General features: G+C 35.3%; 1 protein-coding gene across 1 annotated transcript in view; it reads right to left on the bottom strand.

The window, feature by feature from the left end:
* SLC25A20 (solute carrier family 25 member 20) overlaps window positions 1-27547 on the bottom strand; it is a 45915-nt gene that overhangs the window by 7854 nt on the left and 10514 nt on the right. The window contains exons 2-4 of the mRNA XM_003762241.4: window positions 15088-15180; window positions 11693-11820; window positions 7063-7153 (exon numbers count right to left, since the gene is read on the bottom strand). Of these exons, the coding sequence (XP_003762289.2) occupies window positions 7063-7153; window positions 11693-11820; window positions 15088-15180 (312 nt within the window). The remainder of the gene's footprint in view (window positions 1-7062; window positions 7154-11692; window positions 11821-15087; window positions 15181-27547) is intronic.

Genomic DNA, 27547 nt, shown 5'->3' with positions numbered 1-27547 from the left:
ACAAAACTATCAATCTCTACAGATGATATGATGGCATAATTAGAGAATCCTAGAGCATCAACTAAAAAACTAGGTGAAATTAACAACTTCATAAAATTATAGGATATAAAATAAACCCAATATGAATCATCAGCCTATCTATATACTACCAATAAAGTACAGCAGTAAGAGAAAGAAAGAGAATTTCCAGTTAGAATAACTAGAGACACTATAAAATATTTGGAAGTCTATCTATTAGGATAAATTGGAGAATTATAAGAACACAATTACAAAACACTTTTCACACAAATAAAGTCAAATTTAACCAGTTGGAGAAGCCATTCTGGAGAGCTTAAAGGGCTACAAAACTATGCATACCCCTTGATCCAACAATCTCACTACTGAGTTTGTATCCCAAAGAAATAATTAAAAAAGAAAAAGAAGCCATATGCGCTTAAAAATATTTGTAGCCTTTTTGTGATGGAAAGGAACTGGAAACTGAGTAGATGACCATCAGTTGGGGAATGGCTGAATAAGTTATGGTAGAGGAATGTAATGAAATATTACTGTTATATATATATAGAAATGATGAACAGACTAATTTCAGAAAAGCCTGGAAAGATTTACATGATCTGACGCCGAGTGAAATGAGTAGAACCAGGAAAACACTCTACACAGTTACAAGAAGATTATGTGATAATCAACTGTGATAGACTTGGCCCTTCTCAACAATGCAATGATTCAGTCCCAATAGACTTGAGATAGAAAATGCCATCTGCATCCAGACTGAATGCTGAATGGAGAATGAATGTGGATTGAGGCATAGTATTTTCACTGTTTTGTTTCTCAAAACCTTACAAAAAACTGAGTGTTGCCATGAATATAATTTCTTCTATTATTATATATCCTTTCTTGAACTAAAAATGCAATCTTTTTTTTAAAAAAATGACGAAATTCTGGGCAAGTCACAACCCCAATTGCCTCAGCAAAAAATAAATAAATGAAAAATAAAAATGATGAAATTAAGGGGTAAGAGAAGACTATACTGGGAGAAAGGGAAAAGGAGAAGTGGAATGATGCAAATTACTTGCCATTAAAAAAGAGGCAAGAATAAGTTTTCACAACTATATTATAAAGCAGCAGTCACCAAAACCATTTGGTATTGGCTAAGAAATAGATTAGCTGATCAGTGGAACAGGTTAGGTTCACAAGACAGAATAGTCAACTATAGCAATTTAGTGTTTGAGAAACCCAAAGAGCCTAACTTTTGGGATAAGAATTCATTATTTGACAAAAACTGCTGGGATAACTGGAAATTAGTATGGCAGAAATTAGGCATGGACCCACACTTAACACCGTATGCCAAGATAAGATCAAAATGGGTCCATGATTTAGACATAAAGAACAAGATTATAAACAAATTGGAGGCACAAAGGATAGTTTATCTCTCAGACTTGTGGAGGAGGAAGAAATTTGTGACTAAAGATGAACTAGAGACCATTATTGATCACAAAATAGAAAATTTTGATTACATCAAATTAAAAAGCTTCTGTACAAACAAAACTAATGTAAACAAGATTAGAAGGGAAGCAACAAACTGGGAAAACATCTTCACAGTTAAAGGTTCTGATAAAGGCATCATTTCCAAAATATATAGAGAATTGACTCTAATTTATAAGAAACCAAGCCATTCTCCAATTGATAAATGGTCAAAAGATATGAACAGACAATTTTCAGATGATGAAATTGAAATTATTACCACTCATATGAAAGAGTGTTCGAAATCATTATTAATCAAAGAAATGCAAATTAAGACAACTCTGAGATACCACTACACACCTGTCAGATTGGCTAAGATGACAGGAAAAAATAATGATGAGTGTTGGAGGGGACGTGGGAAAACTGGGACACTGATACATTGTTGGTGGAGCTATGAACGAATCCAACCATTCTGGAGAGCAATCTGGAATTATGCCCAAAAAGTTATCAAACTGTGCATACCCTTTGATCCAGCAGTGTTTCTACTGGGCTTATACCCCAAGGAGATACTAAAGAAGGGAAAGGGACCAGTATGTGCCAAAATTTTTGTGGCAGCCCTGTTTGTAGTGGCTAGAAGCTGGAAACTGAGTGGATGCCCATCAATTGGAGAATGGTTGGGTAAATTGTGGTATATGAATGTTATGGAATATTATTGTTCTGTAAGAAATGACCAGCAGGATGAATACAGAGAGGCTTGGAGAGAATTACATGAACTGATGCTAAGTGAAATGAGCAGAACCAAGAGATCATTGGTACGTCAACAACGATACTGTATAAAGATGTAATCTGATGGAAGTGGACTTCTTTGACAAAGAGACCTAATTCAGTTTCAATTGATCAATGATGGACAGAAGCAGCTACACCCAAAGAAAAAACACTGGGAAATGAATGCAGATTGTTTGCATTTTTGTTTTTCTTCCCGAGTTATTTTTATCTTCTGAACCCAATTCTCCCTGTGCAACAAGAAAACTGTTTGGATCTGCACACATACATTGTATCTAGGATATACTAGGACATATTCAACATGTATAGGACTGCTTGCCATCTAGGGGAAGGGGTGTAGGGTGGGAGGGAAAAATTGGAACAGAAGTGAGTGCAAGGGATAATGTTGTTAAAAAAAAAATTTACCCTGGCATGGATTCTGTCAATAAAAAGTTACTATAATAATAATAAAAAAAAAAAAAAAAAAAGAATAAGTTTTCACAATGGAGGGGAAGAAGGGGAAAAGAGGAGTAGTCAATGAACCATACTCTCATCAGAACTGGCTCAAATAGGAAATAATATACATAACTCAATAGGGATATAGAACTCTATCTTACCTTGCAGAAAAATAGAAGGGGAAATGGGATATGGGAAAAAGCAAGATGCTCTCGGGGGAAAAAAAAAAAAAACAAACCTTGTATATGACTGTACATGTATAATTTATATCAAATTGTTCACCTTAACTGTATGGACATGTATACATATACTGTATTTGACTTATACTTTAACATATTTAACATGTATTGGTCAACTTGCCATCTGGGGGAGGGGGGAAGGAGAGGAAAAGTTGGAACAAAAGGTTTTGCAACTGTCAATGCTGAAAAATTACCCATCCATATATCTTGTAAATTAAAAGCTATATAATCAAATTGTTCATCTTCTCAGGAAAGAGACAGGGGAGGAAGAACAGGAGATGATTAAAACTAATTTTTTAAACTAATGTTAAAAATTTTTGTTTACTAAAGAGAAAAAAAATCAAAAATTAAATGTAAAAAAAAAATGAATCAATTCAATTGAAAGTGAACTTTATTCTTAACTTAACATTATTAACTGTTGCAGTAGAATTGCAAAAAATAGTGAAAAATTATAAATATCCATTGTTGATATTGTGTGAAAATGGGCATTTTAACCCATTATTCAGAAACACAATCAACTGGTAGAAACATTCTAGGGAATGATGAGACAAAATATACTTTCCACACAGTGATTCCACTGCTTAAAATTATCTCAAAAAAACATTTTTATAAAAAGGGGAGGTGAGGATAAAGGAAGGATTTATCTGTGCAAAAATATGCATAATTATACTAAATATTCTAATAATAAAAAATGGATATAAACTTTTCTTACATTTAGAGATAAACTACCTATGCTAACATAGTAGAATATATTCCAAAAAAAAGATAAATATCCAACACAAATAAATATGGAAATAAAAGGTAATGCAATCCTTTGATCCAGCAGTGTTTCTAAGAGATCTTAAAGGAGGGAAAAGGACCTACATGTGCAAAAATGTTTGTGGCAGCCCTCTTTGTAGTGGCAAGAAACTGGAAACTGAGTGGATGCCCATCAATTGGAGAATGGCTGAATAAATTATGGTATGTGAATGTTATGGAATATTATTGTTCTGTAAGAACTGACCAGCAGGATGATTTCAGAGAGGCCTGGAGAGGCTTACACGAACTGATGTTAAGTGAAATGAGCAGAACCAGGAGATCACTATACACGGCAACAAGACTATACAACAATCAATTCTGGTGGACATGGCGCTCTTCAACAATGAGATGATTCAAACCAGTTCTATTTGTTCAGTGATGAAGAGAGCCATCTACACCCAGAAAGAGGACTGTGGGAATTGTGTATGGACCATAACATTTTCACTTTGTTGTTGCTTGTTTGCATTTTGTTTTCTTTTGCAGTTTTTTTTTCTTCCTTATTGATCTGATTTTTCTTGTGCAACAAGATAACTGTATAAATAAATAAATATATTGGATTTAACATGTATTTTAACATATTTAGCATGTATTGGACTACCTGCCAGCTAGGGGAGGGGGTGGGAGGAAGGAGGGGAAAATATAGAACAAAAAGTTTTGCAAAGAACAATATTGGAAAAATTACCCATGCATATGTTCTGTAAATAAAAAGTTTCAATAAAATAAATAAATAAAGGGGGGGATGGGGTTTGATGCAAACAGAAAGCAGTAGAACTAGAAAATATAACTTAATGACGACAGAAAAGAAGGGAAGAAAGAGAGGAGGAGGAGGAAGAGAAGAAGAAAGTTGGAGGTATCAGAATTTTAGACATGCTTGTGGGCAGTACAATTTTTTATTTTCTTTTGTTCGTTAAATTTCTACCTTGTTATTTTTATTTCTCTTTGGATTATTTGTTTTTGCTCATGGTTATCTTTTTATTATAAAAAATAAATCTTTATGTCAGGGCATTTCCTTAAATGTTTCCCCAAATAGCTAACTAGTAATTTTCAACATCTGGGAATTGAGTGTAAAAATTTTCAGTTAATGATTCATTCATTCAACAAACACAAGCTAAATACCTCTCATACAGAAAATATAATAGTTGGAGAAGATAAATAGATCCTACTTCTATAGTACTTACAGCCTAGTTAGAAACTCAAAACACACACATATTAAAAAACTGGAAAACAATTCAAAACAACGTAAATGATAATTTATTATTGGTCAGGAGTACTACTCCAGAGAGAGACAACAGAAGGTGGGTCTTGAGCAGTCTATTAAAGGAAGGGTAGAATTTGGAAAAGTGGAGATGAATAGGAATAGGAAGCTAGCATTCTTTCAGGTGTGATCTAGTTTTTTGACTGGCTAGATAAGTATACAAGTTTAGGGTAGAAAATGACAGGTCTGTCTTGTTTTCTTACTATTAAGATGACATCAAGATTCTTTTTTCACTCTTGAACTAGATGTCCTATAGCATCTTAAACTCAATATACTCCAAATACAACTCATTATCTTCCATCCAAACCCACTCCCTTCCAAATTTCCTTATTTTGATCAAAGGCACCATTAATCTTTCAACCATCCAGGTTTGCAACTTTGGAGCCATCCTCTGAGCCTAACTTCACTAATCAGTTCCTAAATCCTATTGTTTGTACCTCTCAGATATATTTTGCAACTGTCCCCTTCTCTCTACTCACAAACTTATCACTTTAGTCCAGGCTTTCATCAACTTTTACAGAATTACTTATAAAAAGCCTCCTAAATAGTATCCTAATCTCACATCTTTCCCCACATATATATATCAAAGATTTTCCTAAAGTTTGCAGGTCTGACTAGGTCACTTACTACTTAATAAATTCTAAAAGATCCCTATTACAGCTAGGATCCAATACAGTCTTTCCATCCTTAGTATGCACGTCTTCACACACACTTCAGTCTAGTAAAACTAAACTTCTTCTTGTCCTCAAACCAAGGTATTCCATCTTCTATTTCCATCCCTTTGTACTAGCTCTCTCCCAACTCTGGAACGCACTCTTACTTCACCTCCATCTGTCTCTCTAAAAATTCCTAATTTCCTTCAAAGAGTAGCTCAACCACCCACTTCCACAGTACCAGAAGCCTTTCTTAATCCCCAACTTCTAGTGTATTCCCCTTAAAATTACATTTTCTTTCTTTTGACTGCATATATGTATTATATACTCTATATTTTGTATATATTATGTCCACTAAATTTCGTCTGTCCATGTATGCATTATATCCTCTAATAAAATGCAAGGTTATGTGGACTGCAGACAATGAAAATAATTATTATTTTGAAATGCCCAATAGCAAACATTAGTAATTTGTCAATGGTATAGGCACATATATGTTCTATGTGTATCTTTCTACTAAAAACACTTTCTTTGTACCAGAAAACAATAAAATAAAATGTGTTGGAATCCTTACAAAGTGTTAAGTTATTAGAGTTGATAGAGACAATAATTATCTAACTTAGCATGGTTCAGTATGATTGATCTGATCCTATGAAGAGATGTTATAGGCCAGAACTTGAAACAAGGTACTAAGTAGAATTGATAGAAACAATGCTTGTGTTCACACCTTTAGAGAGCTCATATAAGCAAGAAGCTCTTAGGGACAGAGAGCACTCTGGAAGGAAACCCATAATCCCACTCTTGGATCCCACAATCCCACTTTTGGAAAAGGAGCATAAATAGAGCTTCAGTGAGCCAGTCAAGTCAATTCAGCAGAAGCCCTCTCTTGGAGGCAAGACAGATTCATTCCATCTTCCACCTTTGTGCTGGCTGGAGGCTGAAGAGAGCAGAGGCAAAGGACTAGTGGCAAGAGCTCTTGGAACCAAGAGAGAGAAGGCCTCCAGAAAACTACCAAGCCCCAAATGAAGGAGATAAGATTTTGGAAGAGATAATAAAAGACTGTACTTTAATCCCTGGCTGCATTTGGGGTGATTATTGATCTGAACTGATACTAGGGCTACCTCCCCAAGAAACCTGCTCCCAGAGAACCATTATATTTTAAAGAAGAACACCACAAAAATGTAAACTCCTTGGGTAAAGGAACTATTTCAATTTTATGTTTATTTCTTTAGCACCCAGAAAAAGCACCTGGCATACAGATAACATTTAATGAATGTGTGTAAATGGACTGATAACTAACAGTTTCATATTCCCATAAACCTTAAAAACAGCTTGCATATGTATGTACAAAAGCTGGTATGTAAGGAATAGAAAGATTTTTTTTTTTTTATGTCTAGCAAAGCTCTGAAACTGAAAAGCAAAATCCTTTCTTTCCACTTACTTGTAAGAGACACTTGATTCTTTCTCCAGGAGTCATGATTCCTGTTGTGAACACACCAGACAACATCCCAGCTGCAAACAGCTGGGGATAACTAGAATAGAAAAAACAGAGTAGTAAAGAGACAATGATGTAGTGATGTAGGAAATTACAAAGTTGAAACAGTTTTATATCCAAACACCTGTATTCTGCAAGGCTGCAAAGGACATTTGGAGGACCCATAATTGCAGTGTTATACGGTTGAGGTTTTGGGGTTGGGTTTTTTTAATGTCTTGCTTTGCGACAGCCCCAGTCCAAGGAAGCTAAAGGGCTATGAAACTGTTTTGTTTTTTGTTTTTTTTTTTTTTGCCTTTGCTTTTTACCAAAAATAGTGGGAGGTCTGGATTAAGAAGTAATTTTGACTCATTTTCTAAAGGACACTGTGTGGATACAAGCTGGTTTTTGAGGATCATCAAGGAACTGAGAACATTCTATCCTCCAAGTCTAAACAGTTTAACATTGAAGGTGCATAAAATGACTAATGGGTGTCTCACATTATCAGGAAGGAGACAGTCTTTAACTCTGTGAAGCTGCCTGCCCACCTTTAATACACAATGGCATCTCCAGTTTTTTTCTTATCTAGGGCCAAAGATAGTAACAACAACTGACAGTGCTTTAAGGTTAACAAAATGTTTTATTAGTTTATCTCATTTGATCTCATAACTTCAGGAAGGCAATGGACAAAATTATTACCCACTCTATTTTGAGCAAAAATATGAAAATGATTAGCCATGATTCTATATCCATTAGCACAAGAATCTTTAGCCTGGTATTCTGACTAGCATGGCCTGCTTCAAACTGATCCTGCATCTTTTAATTTCAAATACTCTAGAGATTATGTGAAGGATATCAATGCCTTGGTGTGTTCAGTGGAGAATGAAAAGGTGGTAAAGGGGCTCAGGATCATGCCAAATTAGGAGCAATTCAAAGAAGCTGTGAGGTTTAGCCTAAAAAACAAAGGGATTCTCCCAGATCTTGAAGGGTTGTCACATGGAAAAGATTTGTTCTGATTGGTCACAATGGGAAGAACTGGAGCCAGAGGTAAAAGTTATAAAGAAGTCAGGAAAATGTTCTTAACATGTAATGTTATTAAAAAGTGGAACAGAATATTTCAGGAGAAAGTGGGATATCCCTCATGGAGGTCTTCAGCCAGAAGTTGGATGATGATGTATGCTATAGGGGATTCTTCTACAAGAGATAAGTTGAAACTGATGTTTGGTAAAATCCCTTTCAACTCTGAAATACAGTAAGTTTAAGACCTATTTGGACAGAGTGGCTACAGACCATCAGGAGAGATTCACACTCAAGTGTTTTCACTCCCATTCCTGGTGTTTACCCTCTGCCAACACCCTGGGTGAAGTGGCCTGACTGAGGACAACCCCTGCCCATTCAGAAGCTTTATGTGCCTAATTCTTCCCACAGAGGTCAAATGCTTCTGCCTTTATTCACCTTTGCTCCCTGATATCTGTTTCTGGGCAAGCAGAGTCCATAAAAGGTGGCTCCACTTTCCTGCCTTTATCTGTTCAACATATCTAATTTCCATATTAGAAAGCAAATGTTGTCAAGTGAGTTAATATTTTCAGTTGCTTATGTACCTGAGTTACTGCTCAGGTGCTGCAGCATGGCTCCAAGAACATAGATATAAGCCTTCCAAGTCTCTCTATATTTACTACTGTCTTTGTGTACCTACCAATGATATCATTCAGCACATGATATTAACGCCTGAATTCTAGAAGGACAAGCAGAGATGTTGTCTTTTTTAAGAGCTATTCCTCTCCCAGCATAAGACTCTGTATAAAGTGGGCACTTAGAAATGAAAGGATGAAGAGATGGATGGATGAATGAATGATGGAAGACTCCTGATGCCAAAGCAAACTCTGTGCGCTTTGGCCCCAATACTCACAGAATGCTGGTAGCCCAATAAAGCTTAACAAGTATCCCTTACCGATGTATTTTGGGGCTGAAATCTTGGGACACTTGTAGCTTTCTCTGGAAAATCAGCCCTAAGTAACTTAGGAATATTATACTTGAAAAAGTAGAAAGGACTCTACTGAGCCAATCAGCTGTGAGAGCAGGTATATGTTGTAGGGCTCAAATGTCCAATGACAATAACCCAGATTGCCAGATTCTTTTGCTCCCACTTCTTTGGGGAGAGGATTGAGTTTTGTTTGACTGGGATCCATAGCCCAGCTGGCCTTTTGCTAAAGATCATGGCCAGAGATCTGAAAGGAGATCCTCCTGGGTGCCAGAGCCAGATGCCTAGTAGGGAGTCCCATAGTGACAGATGTGCATTGTCAGAGGGAATCCAGTGTTCCTTATTACCATCTGCTCCCTACTACTGCCATAGCACATGGAACATAGAACTAGCTATGCTTTGGGGGAGGGCTTACTATTTTAAATAGGGATTTCACAATCCAACTTGCAAATGCCTTCTAACTTTAACATATTTCTTTTAACCACTCTTTACTACATGCTTGTTAGAATGAACCAAACACCAAAGTAGATCAGTGGACTTTAGGATCTTCTTTTGTCTCAGTCACTTTGGAAACTTCACCTTCCAAAAAGAATTAAAATAAGGAAAAGAAGGCTAACTGACCTCATTCCTGTGGAGAAATATTAAACCATACATGACCATGGGACAGAAAAGATAAAAACACCCCTTCCTCCTTCACCAGTTCCCAACAATCCAGGAGGGAAGACAAGAACAAACACTTTCGCCTTTGGGTCCAAGAATAAAGATCATGAACCACAGCACTTACTTATGAAAAGATCTTTAGAGCTCATTTAATAATTGTCAACTTACATGAGTATAAGAACATGGTTTTTTTAAGGTAAATTTTTTTTACTATATATTATAATAGCTGGATTATTAATACATTGATCAAGAAATATGCTATAGTGGGAGCAGCTAGTTAGAGCAGTGGATAGAGAACCAGCCCTAAAGTCATGAGGACCTGAGTTCAAATCTGACCTCAGACACTTAACACTTCCTAGCTGTGTAATCTTGGACAAGTCACTTAACCCCAATTGCCTCAGCAAAGAAAAGAAAAGGAAAAAAAAAAGAAAAGTAAAGAAATATGCAATGGCAAAATAACAACAATAATAACAGGTAGTATGGTATAGTAGATAAAGTACTAGAGGTAGAGTCAGGAAGTTCTTGTTTCTTTTTACTTTGGTGATCATGAGCAAACTACCTAACATCTCTAAGACTCATTCAATTCAATAATCCCACCATCAGTTAGTTACAAACAAGTTGAAATCCTTAAATTCTCATACTGACACAGCCTTCATAAATCAAATTAATAATAACCTTATATTGACAAAGAAGTTTAAAGTCTGAAAAAGTGTTTTCATCATAACAGCTATGTGAGGAGGTTGTACAAAATGCTTATTTTACAAATGAGAAAAAAGCCTCTAAAAGATTAAGTCACTTATCTATTATAATAGTGCAGTTAAGTGTCTGAGTGGGGATTTGAACCCAGGTCTCATATCCAATTCCCACACTCTATTCCTTAAGCCACCAAAGGAAAACACTTGGCACACAAAGACTTGTAAAATTTTGGATCAAAGACTAGAAACCACTGGATTCAGTCTAACCCCCTCGTTTCATAAAGAAGGAAAATAAAGCCTATAGAAGGGGAGGACTTACACAAGATCACACATACATCAAGAAGCAAAGCAATCATTCAAACAAGGCTAGGCCAAATCAATTGCCACATCCTAGGTCACATTGGTGCTCTTCCCACTGCACTATGCTGCCTAAATGGTGGATAAAGCTTTGGATAAAGCTTTCCAAAGCACCTTCCCTCCTTACCCACGAACCTCTCCACAGACTACCCTGGAGACAAATTCTGACTGTCGAGGTGTCTTTTATAGGTGGATTATTTGATGGATAAATTTGAACAGTGCCCCACTGTACTTAACTCTGCTTTGCTGTCACTGTACAATGTTCTGCAAAAGAAGGCAGTAGATATGTAATCCAGAACTTTATTACACAAGATCTCTTTTTAGCCTGGACTCTCTTCTCTGACTGCTTCTACTACTGAAACAAATTAAAAATACTTTGTTTTCAGGGATAGGAAAAATATGTATGTGTTCATAGGCTGTATGTATGTGTGTATATATTGTGCATACATATCTACATATGTTTACATAAATATATCTTTTCTAATTAACTATAGTTTGCTGAAGGACAAAAGAGGGAAAAAGAATAAAATAAATAAAGTGTGCAGCAGAGAACAAAAAAATAATTTACAAGGAAGTAAAGAAAAAATGGACATTCATGAATATAATTTCTTCTACTAACATATATACTTTCTTGACCCGGTAATTTGTTGTTAAATATTTTAAATCCTCCCAGATATACTGCTGGGCACATAATAATGTCCTTTTTTGTTTTGCTTTATTTTGTTTTGTATTCCTTTTCTGTTTTTCTTTTTTTTTTTTCAAAAAAATTTTTAAAAATATATATTTTAAGAACAAAAAAAAAAAAAATACTTTGTTTAAAAACAACCAATAAAAGACTATGTGTCTCACTTCCTGCCTTGAGTTTTCTTCAACAAAGAACCTAATGCAGTGGGCCTAAAGAACTTACTTCAATATATCATCTGGGTGCTTTTGTTGTAGTCTCTTCCCCAACCCGAAGCCAAAGAAGCACACAGCAAACATGGGTGTGACACCAACGAGGGGAGCAGCCATTCCTCGATAAAGACCTCGAATACCCTGCAAGACAAGATGCAAACAGGCATGGAAACCACATTTTAGCTTTTAGACTGAGAATGGAAAGGAACCTCTGAGATAGAACATCTAGGCCAACTTCCTCAATTTCCATATGAGAAAATTGAAGCTTGTTGGGTTCTGTGGTTTGCCCAAGATTACACAAATAGTAAATGGCAGAAATAGGATTTGAATCCAAGGTCTCAACTCACACATCTGATACTCATTCCACTCTACCACCATGCATTTTTCATGAGGAAAGTTTCTTGAAGAGGAAAAAGAAAAGAACTTTCCCCTCTTTTCCTTCACCCAGACATCCTGGCAAAGAAGGCAGAGAGCAGGAATCTGACAGGCACTGTTCTGCCATACAGTACCACATTTCCTCAGTTAAGCTCTCCAGCACAGGTGCTGATTTGGCAGCCAAAAAAAGTAAATGTGATCCCAGTTTGCATTAAAATAGAATTTCAAGAGGAAGGGAGAGAAAGGAGGAAGGAAGAAATGTTTGATAAGCATTGCTGTGTTCTGCTGTTCTCTGACCTAATTAGAGCATTATTGGTCCAGTTTGGGATGGCACATTTTAGGAATGGCACTGACAAACTGGAATAGATGCAGTAGGAGAACAGGATAGTGAAGGAACCAGAAACCATGCCATGAAGATAGTTTGGAACAAGAAAATGGCCTTCAAGTATCTGAACACCAAAATCATGTGGAAGGAGGATTAGACCAGTTCTCCTTGGCCTGGAAGGTAGAACTCAGAGGAATGGGTACAAATTACAGGGAGAGAGATTTCAGTTTGACCTAAGTAAAGTCTTCCTAATAATCAATGTTATGCAAAGGAAAATGGACAGTTTCAAAACATGAGGTTTTCAAGAAATGGCTAGATGGTCTTGTTGGCAGGAAGCTCTTGACCTGAGCTCTGAGGAGAACTAGGGATGACAAGAGTGGAGATGTCATAGGTAAGCATGCAAAGGTATCAAAGCCAGCATGTACAAAGACACAAAGGTCAGAAATGAAATGCCACCCAATAGGCAATCTTGTCCAAGAGTGCAGAGCTAGCTAAGGCATAGAGTGTATTCAGGGACACTCAGATGGAAAAGACACGTTCCACAACTTCACTTGCTTCCACTCTAACCAAATGCTGGCCACATGCCCTTATCACCACAGATTTGAACAATTGCAAAAGCTTCTTAATCAAATATTCTCAGGTCTACTTTCTAGTAGAAATGTAGCATGCATTTCTGGATGATTATGAAAAGACAAAGGAACATTATTAACCTACTTGGATTAATTAGAAACTGCAATTAGAACTGAATTTAATTATGTATTTATATTTATCCCATATACATGTGGATTTATCAGCTACATCTAAGAATTTCAAAACGTTATGTTTTTTTTAGATACTGAAAAATTTGGTTGCCCTTTTATCAAAGCCTCACAAAAACCCTGTGAATAAATGCTTGTTAATAGATTCATTAGCAAGATAGAGATTATCATGTTTTTTTTGATAGACTGAGAAACCAAAGCTCCACAAAGTCCATATGGTTCAATGTGATCTTAAAGTTTGGAAGCACAACCCAAAACTCCAAACCCTGAGTCAAAAGAATAATTAAGACTACTTCATGAGAGCTCCTGAAAGGATGGAATTGAGTTTGTTCTTGATTTATAAAGCAGAGTATGAAGTATCTCTAGCCACATAACATACTAGCTGATGATCTTCAAAGGATCTCCTTTGGGTTAAGTTTGCAGGAGCTATTTTTGCACTAACCCTGTCCCCCTTCTGGTTCAAATGATACACAATCATTTCAGGAACTGCAGTGGCCTTTGAAACTCTGTGGCAACCATCAACAGGCTCTGCAAATAGCAACAGTGGATTATATCTTGGTCACTTCAACCCCACCCCATACAAGGAGCACCTCTGAATAGGAAGGGAACCTATATTTATTAGTGTCCTTATATGGGCCCTTTCCCAGTGGCAGTTTTCCTACCAGACCCCACTGTGACAATGAGCCCCTCCTACTCCCTAGTTCTCAAGAACTATTCTTTCCAAACCACTCTCAAACATCTAAGTCAATCACTGCTAAATCTGTTGCTTTTTCTTTCTTCTATATGTCAGTGCCTACAAAAAACAGGGAAGTCAAAGGCTTATTAATTTTTTATGAGATTTTGAAGGGTAACTGGGAAGCTTCTCAGTGAGAACTAGATAAACAAGTTCTTTCCTTTCAGGAAGGAGAGAAAAAGAGGTGCCCTCAGTACATCCTTGAAAATTCCACAAGGCACCTAATATAATAAACTAGGTAATAAATATGTCTTCCAATCACTTCCTTTAACCTTAAATGAATTTTAAACACCTAAAAAAATGACTGTGATGATCACAAAGTAGACAGTGAGCCAGTTTATATTTAAAGGTACTTGAACCAATCTCCAGTGTATTTTAAGAAAAGTGAGCTTATGCGTAATTATAATAATCCACCTTAGCCCCAGGGAAAAAAATGAGGAAATGCATTTCCTTCCCTTTTTACGGGAAAAGTAAAGAACTATGGATATGGATGCAGATAGTGTCTTTCTTTTACACAGTACCATCTTAGGGAAGAGAGGAGGGAAAAATAAAAAGGAAAAGAATAAAGAAATTCATATAACTTCTTGTATATTTGGAGGGAATTGCAAATTGTCCATGGCAGATTTGAAGTTTCATGTGCAATCATCCTTTTTATTATATTGTGCTTTGGGAATACTTGTTTTGTTCCATGAATTAAAAGTAAACAAACAATTAAATAAATGAACTACAAATATGGAATGCTGCATATGATATCCCAACATATTCTTTAAATAGAATTTTTCACCTTTTTTTAAGGCAGGAGAGGTCACCATTGGAAACAGTAGAGATAAAAGAGAGTCAGAATCAAGAATCAGAGAAGGCAGGCAAAAAGGCAAAAGAAGGAGAGGGATTAAGTGAAAGAGTTTGAAAAGAAAATAATCCGCTCATTTTCCTATAAAGTTGATAAGCAACTTTAGGTCATTAAAGGATAATTTAAATGCAAGCCTAAAAGCCTTTCCTCCTCCCCAATCCTGGTTTGAGGCCATTCTTGATCTAACTACCCCAAAAAGGGAGCCATTTTGTAAGAGCTCACACATACAAAATAATAGTTATATTGGTCAGTGACAAAAAGACAAGAAGGAGGGTAAAAAAGAAGAGGCAATATAATGGACATCCTACATTTGAAAGCATAATTAAAGACTGTGTTTGCCTAAAGAAAGTCAAGGAAAGACTTTTACCTCTCCAAAAAGTGTCTTTTTGAAACAGTCAAAGGTCCCAGTGTAGAGGGGAGGTCCTCCTAGCAAGCTCTTCGGCTGAGTCTGTAGCCTTACCTATGGAAAAAAAAAAAGTTAAAATGTAGTTAATTAACTCTCATTTATTCAGGTGACTGAGTGATAAGAATTTCTACTCCTTTTTTCCCCCTTTATTTATTTTAAACTTAAAATAGAAAATAGGAAAAGAAAAAAAATTGCCATGTGCATAGCAGAATATGAGAGAATTCAAAATATAAAGCAATAAATTTTCATTTCAAGAAAGCCTATATAAGAAATACTATACCTTGTGTTCAGAGCTTTCCATCTCTTTCTTTGCTTCCTTATAGGTTTTCTTTTGTTCTCTGCTGGGCCTTTTACTATATTTTTTTTCACTCTCTCTCTCACACACACACACACATATCTATAATTACACACACACACAAACATACATGTGTATATTCATGTGCATCTATGTAAAACTATTATGTTCGTATCTTCTCTATTTCTCACAAGTCAAAAGTCTTTCCATATTTTTCTAAATCCATCAACTCATCATTTCCTATACCACAGCAACATTCTAACATTATATTGTCTAGTTATTTTAAATAATCTAAAACAATACTGACAGTGTATTTTCCTATTTTCATCTTTTGACTAAATATATTTTAGCTTTAGCTTTTGTCTGAAATCATTACTAGCTCTGCCTTTTTTTACATAATAAATTCTACTAGTCATCTTTTAAATTTGTGTGTACCTCATATCCTAACGCTCCAGACTCCTCTGCTTTACTTCCACCTATCATCTCACCCTCCTATTACTTAATAGGAATTCCCTCCCTTATGCTCTCCTCCCCTTTCTCCCTATCTCTCTTGTTTCTCTGAATTTAGAAGATCTTTACAGGATTCCAAACATATATTATTCCCTCTTTCATTCCCATTAATCTATACACCCTTCTATACCCTTCTCTTAACTTATTCCCTCACTCTTGTCTTTATAAATTTAGAAGCCCTTTATTTCTCTCTAAATGTATCCTGTTCTCTCTTTAACCCAAACCTGATGTGAGGATTCCCTCTAACTTCATCTTCCCCTCCCTTATCCCCTTATCTTATTTCTTTCTAAATTTAAAAGATTTTTACACTCTTCTTGACATATATGTATTGTTAACCTCTTTAACTCATTACCAATCAGAGTAGGGTTAAAGAACTATCAGTCATTCTCCCCCTTCTAATTTTTCTTTGTCAGTTCTTCCTCTCATACTTCATTTGTTTAACATAATTACTTTTTACCTTTTCCTACATACTTTTACTTTTTAGAATCATAATATATTCAGTTCTACCCCAATTTTTCTTTTGAACTACCCAATTACTAATGACCATCATATCATGACATACAGTTCACATTTCCATGTATAAAAAATTAAGTTTGTCCTTGCCCTTTTAATTAGTCTTTGATTTATCTCATATTTCTCTTGGGTTTCATATGTCAAGTTTTCTATTAAGTTAAGATTTTTGTTTTGTTTTGTTTTGGTTTGGTTTTTTTGCAACCAAGGTCTAACAATTCATTTAATGTTCATTTTTTTCTTCCAAGATTATGCTTTGCTGCTTGGTTTTTTCAGCCACAACTCTAGTTCTTTTGTTCTTTAATATATAGTGTTCCAAGATCTATGATCTTTTAATGTAGCCACTGCTAGGTTGTGTGGTTCTAACTGTGGCTCTGCCATATTTTGAATTGGCTTTTTCTCTTTGATCTTGGAAGTTCATTATGATATTTCTATAGGTTTTTCTTCTAAGATCTCTTTCTGGTGGTAATTGGTAGATTTTTTTTTTCTATTTCTACTTTCCCTTCTTATTCTATTACTTCAGAACAATTTTCTTTATTTCTTGTATTTTATATCAAGATTCTTTTTTTAATAGTTTTCAGATAATCCAATTATTGTTTTTTCTTCTTGATCTGTTCTCTACATCACTTGCTTTTCTGAGATGTTTCACATTATTTTTTTCATTCTCTCACACTCTCTCTATATAAATATATACATATATATACATACACACACATACATGTCAATAATAATTACTATTATTTCATTGGTCTCTTGTTACTTTGCTGGCTTCCCTTTGCCCAATTCTAATTTTCAAGGAGTCATTTTCTTCCTTAAGATCAAGTGGTTCTCCTTTTCCAGTTGGCTGACATTCTTTTCATAATCCTCTTACTTTTCTTGGATTGTTCTTATTATTTTAAAAAAAACTTTTTTCTTCAATCTCTCTCATTTGATTTTTAAAGGGTTTTTTTTTGTTGTTATTGTTTTGTTTTGGTTTTGGTTCTTTTATGAATTCTTTTTGAATAGATGACTATTTGATGTTAACTCTTTAGGGTAAGGCTTTTTTTACCTTCAGTATCCTCCTCTGAAGAGGAACCCTGGTCTTCTCTATTCCCACACTTTCTATACTTCAGTTCTTTGTTTTTTGCCTGCTCATTTAAACAAATGAACAAAAATAATAGTTTGTTACTGTAATCACCTCTAATCCTAAAATGTGGAGGAAAGTGGCCCTGGCTTCAGGTTCTCCTTTGGTTCTTCCCTCTGGCCTGGAACCCAGACCAAGAACTCCAGCATTCTGTACATGCCCCCAGCCAGCAGCATTCCCGTCCCACTGCTTCTGCACTCATCATGCCTATGCTGGTTTCCTTCTCACCCAGGGTTGTGTCTAAGCAGTACAGCTGGATCTGGTGTAGTTTTGAGCAATCTTCCCCTGCTCAGATGCCTTACTCCCCACACTGTCCCGAGATGGAAAAATTCTGTGGCTGGGGCTGATGCTACTTTCTTACACAGTTATTCAGAGGAGTGAGCCTGGGGGTTCTTACACTTCACACAGATCAAAATTCATGCTGGAATATTTTTTTGGGGGGGGAGGAGGGAGAATCTCCTTTGCTTGTCCCAGAAGGACCACAGTTCTGCCCTCAACTTTTTTTTTTTAATTTTTACCTCTGTATGTTTGCCCTGAGAGGATATTTTATCTTGTTTGTGGAGCAGATCTGGAAAACGTAAAATTTTCTTACCTACTCCTCCATCTTCCCAGAATCCTCTCCTTACTCCCTTTTATCTTTTTGCTGTTAAGCTTTCTAAACATGAAACTGACATCTAAAACTTTTTTTTTCTCAAAATATATTATTCTTTCCAGCCTTTTAGATTTTCACCTTCCATCCCTGCAACTCTACTGAAAATGCACACATGAAAATCCTAATAATTTTCTTCTTTTTTCTGCCCTGATCCATTTAGCTTTTCTGTCATATTCGAAACAGCAAGTCATTTGACCCGTTCTTAAAGTCTAGCCTTGTTTCTCCTAATACTTAACTCTGGCATTTCTGCTACCTTCCTGCCATATTCTCCCCATTTTCTCTCTGCAGGTATCCCCAAAAGAGTAGCTCCTTGGCTTTCTGCTTCATTGATTCCCTCATAAGAACTCACTCACTCACTCACAGTTTCAACAACTCCTCCATGCTAGCAACTCACAAGTAACTTTGAACTTTACTATTTATTAATATTTATAGTCCCTATTATATTTCAGAGGACATGTGTGAAGCTCAAATTAATTGAGAGATAAAGTGCTTTGCTCATTAATTGATCCTTTACCTCTATAGTCAACTCTCCTCTTCCAATCAATGCTCAGACTCATCTTTCTTTCAAAGTACCATATTTTTATGTCACTCGCCTGTTTAAGAACATGTCTCCCTCTAGCTCAGCAAATTATACCCAAAATTCTTACTCTAACATTCAAGGCCTTCTAACTTTTGGTTCTAACTTTTCCTGTTGAAATAGCATAAGACACGCCCAGAGAAAGAACTCTGGGAGATGACTAAAAACCATTACATTGAATGGCCCACCTGCATTTTTGATTTCCTTCACAAGCTAATTGTACAATATTTCAGAGTCTGATTCTTTTTGTACAGCAAAATAACGTTTTGGTCATGTATACTTATTGTGTATCTAGTTTATATTTTAATTTAACATCTACTGGTCATCCTGCCATCTGGGGGAGGGGGGGGGGGGTAAGAGGTGAAAAATTGGAACAAGAGGTTTGGCAATTGTTAATGCTGTAAAGTTACCCATGCACATAACCTGTAAATAAAAGGCTATTAAATAAAAAAAAAATAAAAATAATTTAAAAATTTTTTAAATTAAAAAAAAAAAAAGAAACAGCAGAAGACAATCAAAAATTTGTTTCTATCTTTTTTTTTTAAATAAGGAAAATAGACAACAAGAATAAAAAAGAGCCATTGGCCAAAAAAGAGATGAATAATAATGAATAATGAATAAATGAGAGGAATCACGGATAGACTGTTGAGATTAGTCATTAAAAATCTGAGTTTAAATCCAACTTCAGATATTTCCTAGATGTGTGACCCTGGGCATATCATTTAACCCCTTTAGGCCACAGTCTTCTCATCTGTAAAATGGGAACAATGTTTTGTAAAGCATTTTGCAAACATTAAAGTTCAATATATGTCAGTTATCATTAAATCAGTGAAGAACTCTCAGGTACCATCTTGCACCTATCAGATTGGCTAATATGACAGAAAAGGAAAATTATAAATTCTGGACACTAATTCATTAATAGTGAAGTTGTGAACTGCTCCAATCATTCTGGAGAACAATTTAGGCCCAAAGGGCAATCAAACTGTGTATCTCCTTTAAACAAACAATAGCACTAATAAATCTATATCCTAAAGAGATTATAAAAAGGGAAAAAACCTACATGTACAAAAAATATTTATACCAGCTCTTTTTGTTGTGGCAAAGAACTGAAAACTAAGGTGATGCACATCAATTGGGAAATGGCTGAACAACTCATAGTATATGAATATAATGGAATACTACTTCAGCCTTAAGAAATGACAAGCAGGCTGATTTCAGAAAAACCTGAAAAGTCTTATATGAACTAATACAAAGTAAAGTGAGTAGAATTGGGAGAACACTGTACATAGTACAGCAATATTGTATGGTGCTCAATTATGAGTAACTTAGGTCCTCTTAGCAATATAATGATCCAAGACAATTCCAAAGGACTCATGATAAAAAATGTTATCCATCTCAGGAGAAAGAACTGGTGTAGTCTTATTGTAGATTGAAATGTACTATTTTCATTTTTTCCCCCTATGATTTTTTTCTTTTTGGTCTGTTTCCTCTTTCACGATATGACTAATATGGATATATTTTTTCACAATTGCATATATATTATCTATATTTAAATTGCTTATCATTTTAGGAAGACGGCAGAGTGAAAATCTGGAACTCAAAATTTTAAAAAAGCGTTAAAAATTATCTTCATATGTAATTGGAAATAATATAACATTAAAAACAAAATTAAAAAAAATAACTTTTGAAGAAAGCAAAACAGAAAGCAAATAAACCAGGATAATGACATGGACTATGAAAAACATACCTATCTCTTTAAGAAAAACAAATGAGAATTAAAAGACCAAATAAAATCAATTAATAAGGCCTATATTTTTCCCTTCACTGAGAATAGGTTCTGCCCTGCTCTGCTTAGTCAAATGACTCATTCTATGCTTGCTAGCTCTTTCACATGGAATTCAATTTAACCAACATTGATTAAGCACACATTCTGAGTCAAGAGACAGTGTTACGTACTAAGGATAGAAAAATAAATCCAAAACAGTCTCTGTCCTCAGGGAACTTAGATTTTAGTGGAATAGTAACATGTCTACACATGTTGCAAAATAAAAAGTAATTTAGAGGTAGGGAACCCTAACACTTAGGATTTCTTGGAGGAGATGGCCTTGAAGGGAGATTAGGGTTCCAAGAGACTCCCATCTATATATCCAGGTCAAGTTTGTTCTGAGCCCCAGTCATACCTAGTGAATACCACAAACTCATCATGTCCAAAACAAAATTCATTCTCTTTCCCCTAATACCCATCCTTCTTTTAAACTTCCTTATTCTTTCTAGTCATAAATACACAATCTCCATGTTATCCTTGAATCCAGATTCTTTATCCCACATATTCAATCATTTGCCAAGTCTTGTTATTGCTTCTTCCACAACACATCTCAATGCACATTTGATCAGGCCATTCCTCTAATTCAATAAATGCAACTTACTCCCTACTACCTGTAGGGTCAAAATTGTTCCAGCATTTAAACGTCTTTACAGTTGTCACCTCATTAAGCATTTCCAGTCTTATTATATATACTAGTCTTTGTCCCATCTACTCCAGCATAATCATACCCATTTCTGACTTTCCGTCCTCCAGGGTACTCACTCCAGCTCCCTTCATCACACCATTGCAGCTGTTGTCTTTAAGGGCTGGAATATACTTTCTTCATACCTCTGACTCTGAAAACTCATTTCTTTTAAAACTTAACTTAAACAGCACCCTCTATGTGACTACTCCCTTAATCCACATGCTAAGTATCTATTCTTAAAAATTATATAATATGTATCTTAGATATGTATCATATGCATTTGATATATATATATATATATTTAGAGATCTATATGTTGCCTTCTGACATTTAAAGGTAGGGGCTAATTATTTTTTGTTTTCTGTAACTCCAGTACCATCTGACACAAAGCCAATTTCTTAATAAATACTTTCTTGATTATGGATTTTACCATTATGGATCTGTAACCTCATCTGTATGGGCACTCCATCTATCACCATTCTATGGTACAATGTAGAAGAAACAGTGTTGGACATCAGGAAAAGTGCATATTCAAATATCATAGACTAGATGACTAACTCTAGTTTCAGTTTTCTCATCTGTAAAATGGGGTTGGTAGTAACAATGTATTTCCCATGAATGTTCCAAGAATGAAATAATACATCTGGTATTTTGCAAATCTTGCAGTATTATATCAATGTCAGTCCTTTTATTTCTATATGTGCCTTCTCATCTTGTGACTATTGTTTGCTTTTGCTTTCCCCCCTATAAGTTCTACAGAAAGGACCCACTTAAACACCTTCCTCTATGTCTATTTACTATTTCATGGTTATCAGAGCAGCACCCAGAATATCCATCCCACATTCTGGCAACCACTTTTCCTGGTTTTCAATTTCTGGTCTTAGAATCAACTTATGGTTGGTAACAAATGTGCTGTCTTTTGGTTATACCCACAAGGTGAATTCCCACTACTCTTTGGATCACCTTCCATTTTGATTATTTTTAGATCTAGGTTCTGAGATCTTAGATCTTACATTCTCAGAGAATATCAAAGAGAAAACATGATAATTAAAATATTGATTATATATAGACAACTGTATTATACTATTATACCCTTCAATTTAGCTATTCATGTAATGATCTTATCTCCCTTACTAGATGCTGTTGAGGGCAATTACCAGCCTGCAGTGTTGAGTATTATGAAGGCTATATACCAGAGTTCAACTCTAATCCATCTGATTTGCATTTGAAACCTTCCATATATGTTGTTTTCCCCATAAACTCTTACACTTTTCTTTTAGTATCCCCAGCATACTCAGCATAGGACTTTAAGACATAGTAAGCACTTAATAAATGCTTCATTTAGTCATCTACTCGAAGATTTTGGGCTATTTAATAGAAACAAAGTGATATAATGATAAGAGTACTGGACTTGGGTTCAAAAGACCAGGATGCAAATTCTGATTCGGCCACTCATAAGCTGTGTGACTATGTCAAGTTAATGTATCAAGTTACTTTATATTAAGTTTCTTTATCTTAAAAAATACAATATCCTCCAAGAGAAAAATGATCAAAGGATATGTATAGCAAATTCTCAAAAAAAAAAAAAAAAATAAAAGCTATCGGCACCATAAGAAAAATGCTCCAAAACATTACTAAGAACTGCCCCCCCCCAAATTAAAATAAATCTGACTTCACTCATAGTCATCAGATTGACAAAGATGAAAAAATTAAAAATGACAATCACTATCAAGGCTATGGCAGGGAAGGCACAATGTACTACCAGTGGAACTATGAGTTAATTCAATTACTCTAGAAAGTAATTTGTAACTATAATCAAAAAGTTATAAACTGGGGGCAGCTAGGTGGTACAGTGGATAGAGCACCAGCCCTGAAGTCAGGAGGACCTGAGTTCAAATCTGACCTCAGACACTTCACACTTCCTAGCTGTGTGACCTTGGGCAAGTCACTTAACCCCAACTGCCTCAGCAAAAAAATAAGTGAAATAAAATAAAAATAAAAATTGAAAGCTAAAATCTAGCATACTGTGCCCAAGTGATACCTCTTCTAGGTATATACTTGAAGAACAGTTAACAACATATGTGCAAAACAGGTTAATTGTACATTATTTCAAAGTCTGATTCTTCTTGTGCAACAAAACAACTGTATGGATATGTATACATATATTGTATTTAACATATATATATATTTTTTCTTTTTTTTTAATTTATTTAATAGCCTTTTATTTACAGGTTATATGCATTGGTAACTTTACAGCATTAACAATTGCCAAACCTCTTGTTCCAATTTTTCACCTCTTACCCCCCACCCCCTCCCCTAGATGGCAGGATGACCAGTAGATTTAACATATATTTTAATATATTTAACATGTATTGATCTACCTGCCATCTGGGGGAAGGGGTAGGGAGAAGGAGGGGAAAAATTGGAACAAAAGGTTTTGCAAATGTCAATGCAGAAAAATTACCCATGCATAAATCTGGTAAATAAAAAGCTATAAATATATAAATAAATAAAGGTATTGGACTAAAAAAAATGTGCAAAAATATTTGTAGCATTATTTTTTGTTGCAGCAAAGAACTGGAAACAAAGTAGAAACAAATCAGTTGGGAAAAGCTTAAATAAATAATGATATACAGATGTATGTATACATGGATGTATGTAATGACTTATTGTCATATAAGAAATGAGAAAAGGGATGAATTCATAGAAATATGAGAAGACTTGTATGAACTAGTATAGCATGTGAAGTCATAAATATGAGAATATACAAAATGACCATATCATAAGACCTCCAATTATTATTACTGTTATTAATAACCTGTATTTACAGGGTACTTTACAATTTACAAATCACTTTACATGACATCTTATCTGATGTTCACAACAATCACATGAGGGTGTTAATTAATATCTCCCTTCTACAGATAAAGAGAGAGTTTAAGTGACTTTCTCTAGTATATACAGCACTTCATGCTCAGGTTTTCTGAAACTGAAAATCCAACACTGTTCACTGTACCACCTAACTACCTTAAATAGGATAACATTTATAGAACTCTTTTGAGGTTTGAAAATCATTTATCCATTATCTCATTTGACTCTCACAACAACCCTGTGAGGCTTACAAGTACTAACATTTTCCCCATATTTACAGGTTGGCAGGTTCAGTGCCTTGCTTAGGGTTACAAGGTTAATAAGTATCTGAGGCTGGATTTCAATTCACTTCTTCCTGCTTGTAAAGTCTAATATTCTACCCTATGTCCTACCTAACTACCACAGTGCAATAATTAATTATGACTCTAGAAAATGGATGACAGAATTTGCTTCTTACTCTTAACAGAGAACTGATGGCTAGAAATACAGAACTATATCTATGACTTCAGATATGGCCAATGTATGACTTGACTACGCTTATCTGTTATAAGGGAAGGTATGGGGTTTTTTGGGTGGAAGAGACAGGATAAGAGGAAGATTAAAGGGTATTAGGGATATCAAATGATGTCATTGGCATGCTTTAAAAATTCATAGAAAAGAGAAGGAAATTCAGAAAGGGACAGAGATAAGAAAGGAAGTATGTTAAATTTATTTTTACTTTAAAAGCAAACTATGCTGTATATAATATACCATTTTCAAACAATGTATTGTTCTTTATATTTAAAATGCTTTGATATTATGGTTCTTTATATTTAAAATGTTTGTGTTTATCAAGTTCATAACAGGAACAACACCAACAAGAAAAATGGGACTCATAACTCCTGTATAACCTGTGGCCTTGGCATCCCAAATTAAAAGGTACCATAAAACTATGACTCATGTTTGTACCTACAGCTTCCCCTTAGAACCTCAGATAAAAGTCTAGATCTCTACAGATGTTGGTAAAAGGGCCCTGCACTTTTGGTTACACACCCAGTTAAAAGTTTGAAATAGACAGCAACCTTTATTCAACCCCACAGAAAATATAAATACTATGGCAACTCTAGAAAGTAGTGAGTACAAGAGTAGATGTAACCAGGGTCACTTTAACAAGGTTAAAAATTAAAATAAAAAGCATCTTTTTTTGTCTTTATGTTGAGACAAACCAACATATAAAGGATTCACATTAGCCCATGAATAGTTCACATAACTCTTCTCCCTCTCCATTGAATCCCATCTTCCTGCTTGATATACAGATCTATACAGTTCTCCAGACATAGAGCACCACCCTGTGGTTTGGAAAATCAAGAAAGAGAAATAAATTTAAGATTAACTGTATGGGCAATCAATCAATGAAAGTAATCTGGGGCTCAGGAACTCTTACTACTTTGATACTGTCATTTCTTTTTAAATAATAGTTTTTTATTTTTAAAATATATGCAGATAGTTTTCAATATTCAACTCTGCAAAACCTTGTATTCCAAATTTTTCCTCTCTCTCTTCCCTAGACAGCAAGAAATTCAATCTATGTTAAACCTGTACAATTCTTCTATACCTATTTCCACATTTATTATGCGGCACAAGAAAAACCAGATCAAAAAAGAAAAAAATTAGAAAAAAAAAGCAAAAAGCAAGCAAACAACAACAAAAAAGATTTGGAAAAAGCTATGTGGTATGGGGGCAGCTAGGTGGCAAAATGGATAGAACACCAGCCCTGAAGTCAGGAGGACCTGAATTCAAATCCTGTCTTAGACACTTACACTTCCTAGCTGTGTGACCTTGGGCAAGTCACTTAAGCCCAACTGCCTCAGTCAAAAAAAAAAAAAAGCTATATGGTGATCCACATTCAGTCCCCTAAAAGTCCTCTTTGTGGATGGCTTTCTCCATCACAAGTCTATTGGAACTGGCCTGAATCATCTCATTATTGAAAAAAACCACATCCATCTGAATTAATCATCACATAATCTTGTTTTTGGTATGCACAATGGTCTCTTGGTTCTACTCACTTCATGTAGCATTAGTTCATGTAAGCCTCTTCAGGTCTTTCTGAAATCATTCTGCTGATTGTTTCTTACAGAACAATAATATTCCATAACATACATATGCCATAACTTATTAAAGCCATTCTCCAACTGATGGGCATCCACTGAGTTTCCAGTTCCTTGCCACTACAAAAAGGGCTGCTATAAACATTTCTCTACATATGGATCCATTTCCCTTTTTTATGCTCTCTTTTGTATACAGACCCAGTAGAACCGCTGCTAGATCAAAGGATATGTATGCATAGTTTGATAGTATAGTTCCAAATTGTTCTCCAGAATGGTTGGATCAGTTCACAACTCCACCAACAATGTATTAGTGTCCCAGTTTTTCTACCTCCCTGTCTACATTTATCATTATCTTTTCCTGTAATCTTAGATGCTGTCACTTCTTAAGCTAAGAAGTTGTACAACAGCTCCCCCCAACCTCCCCACACAGCCACTATACCTGGGACTTGGATATCATTAGAGGGAACTAAGTCAACAGAACTTCTTAAGATTTTCCACCCCAACCAGGGAAGTGATCATCAGGGGATGTTCTAACAAAGTGCCAGAATGGAAGTCCCGAACAATGACTTTATCTTTTAACTTTGTTAAGGGGCAATGGATTACTCAGCCATATCATATACATTTGTTGTGAAAAAAACTGCATAAATGATTATTTACTACTGTAAGACAAAATATACTAAGTCCTTGAAATTCAAAGTGTGTATGTGGGGGATCAGTGAGGGGTGGAACTAGGGAAATACAATTGGTACACAGATTTTCACCCCACAAGGATTTATGAAGTACATATGCCATGTGCTATGCACTGTGCTAAGCTTGGGGAAAGAAATTTTAAAATGAGACAGATCCAACTCTCAAGGAGCTTACATTATATTGTTTCTATACACAATGTATGTATACAAAATAAATTATAGTAGAGGAGAGGCACAAGATTAGCAACTGCAGAAATTGAGCAAGCCATCATCAAGATGGCACCTAAGCTCAGCCTTAAGACAGAGGTGAAAAGGAAGCATATTCTAGGAAGATAAGGCCAGCCTGAGGCAGACAGAATGAAACAAGGAAACCAGTTATAAAGACAATAAAATACTTTAGGTGAGAAGACATAAAGATCTGACCTAAGGAGATTCCACTTGTAATAGAAATGAAGGAAGTGATTATATAGATATGGCAGAGGTAGAAATGATAGGATTTGGCAAGTCACTGTCTATAAGGAGAGGAGAAAGAAGTCAAAGATGACACATCAACAGAAATAGAGAAGTTAGGAAGATAAGCTTTTTTGTGGGGGGAAA

The sequence above is a fragment of the Sarcophilus harrisii genome, chromosome 1, assembly GCF_902635505.1.
Source record: "Sarcophilus harrisii chromosome 1, mSarHar1.11, whole genome shotgun sequence".
Classification (NCBI taxonomy): domain Eukaryota; kingdom Metazoa; phylum Chordata; class Mammalia; order Dasyuromorphia; family Dasyuridae; genus Sarcophilus; species Sarcophilus harrisii.
Note: the sequence above shows the minus strand (reverse complement) of the source record. Positions and strands in the feature narration are given on the sequence as shown.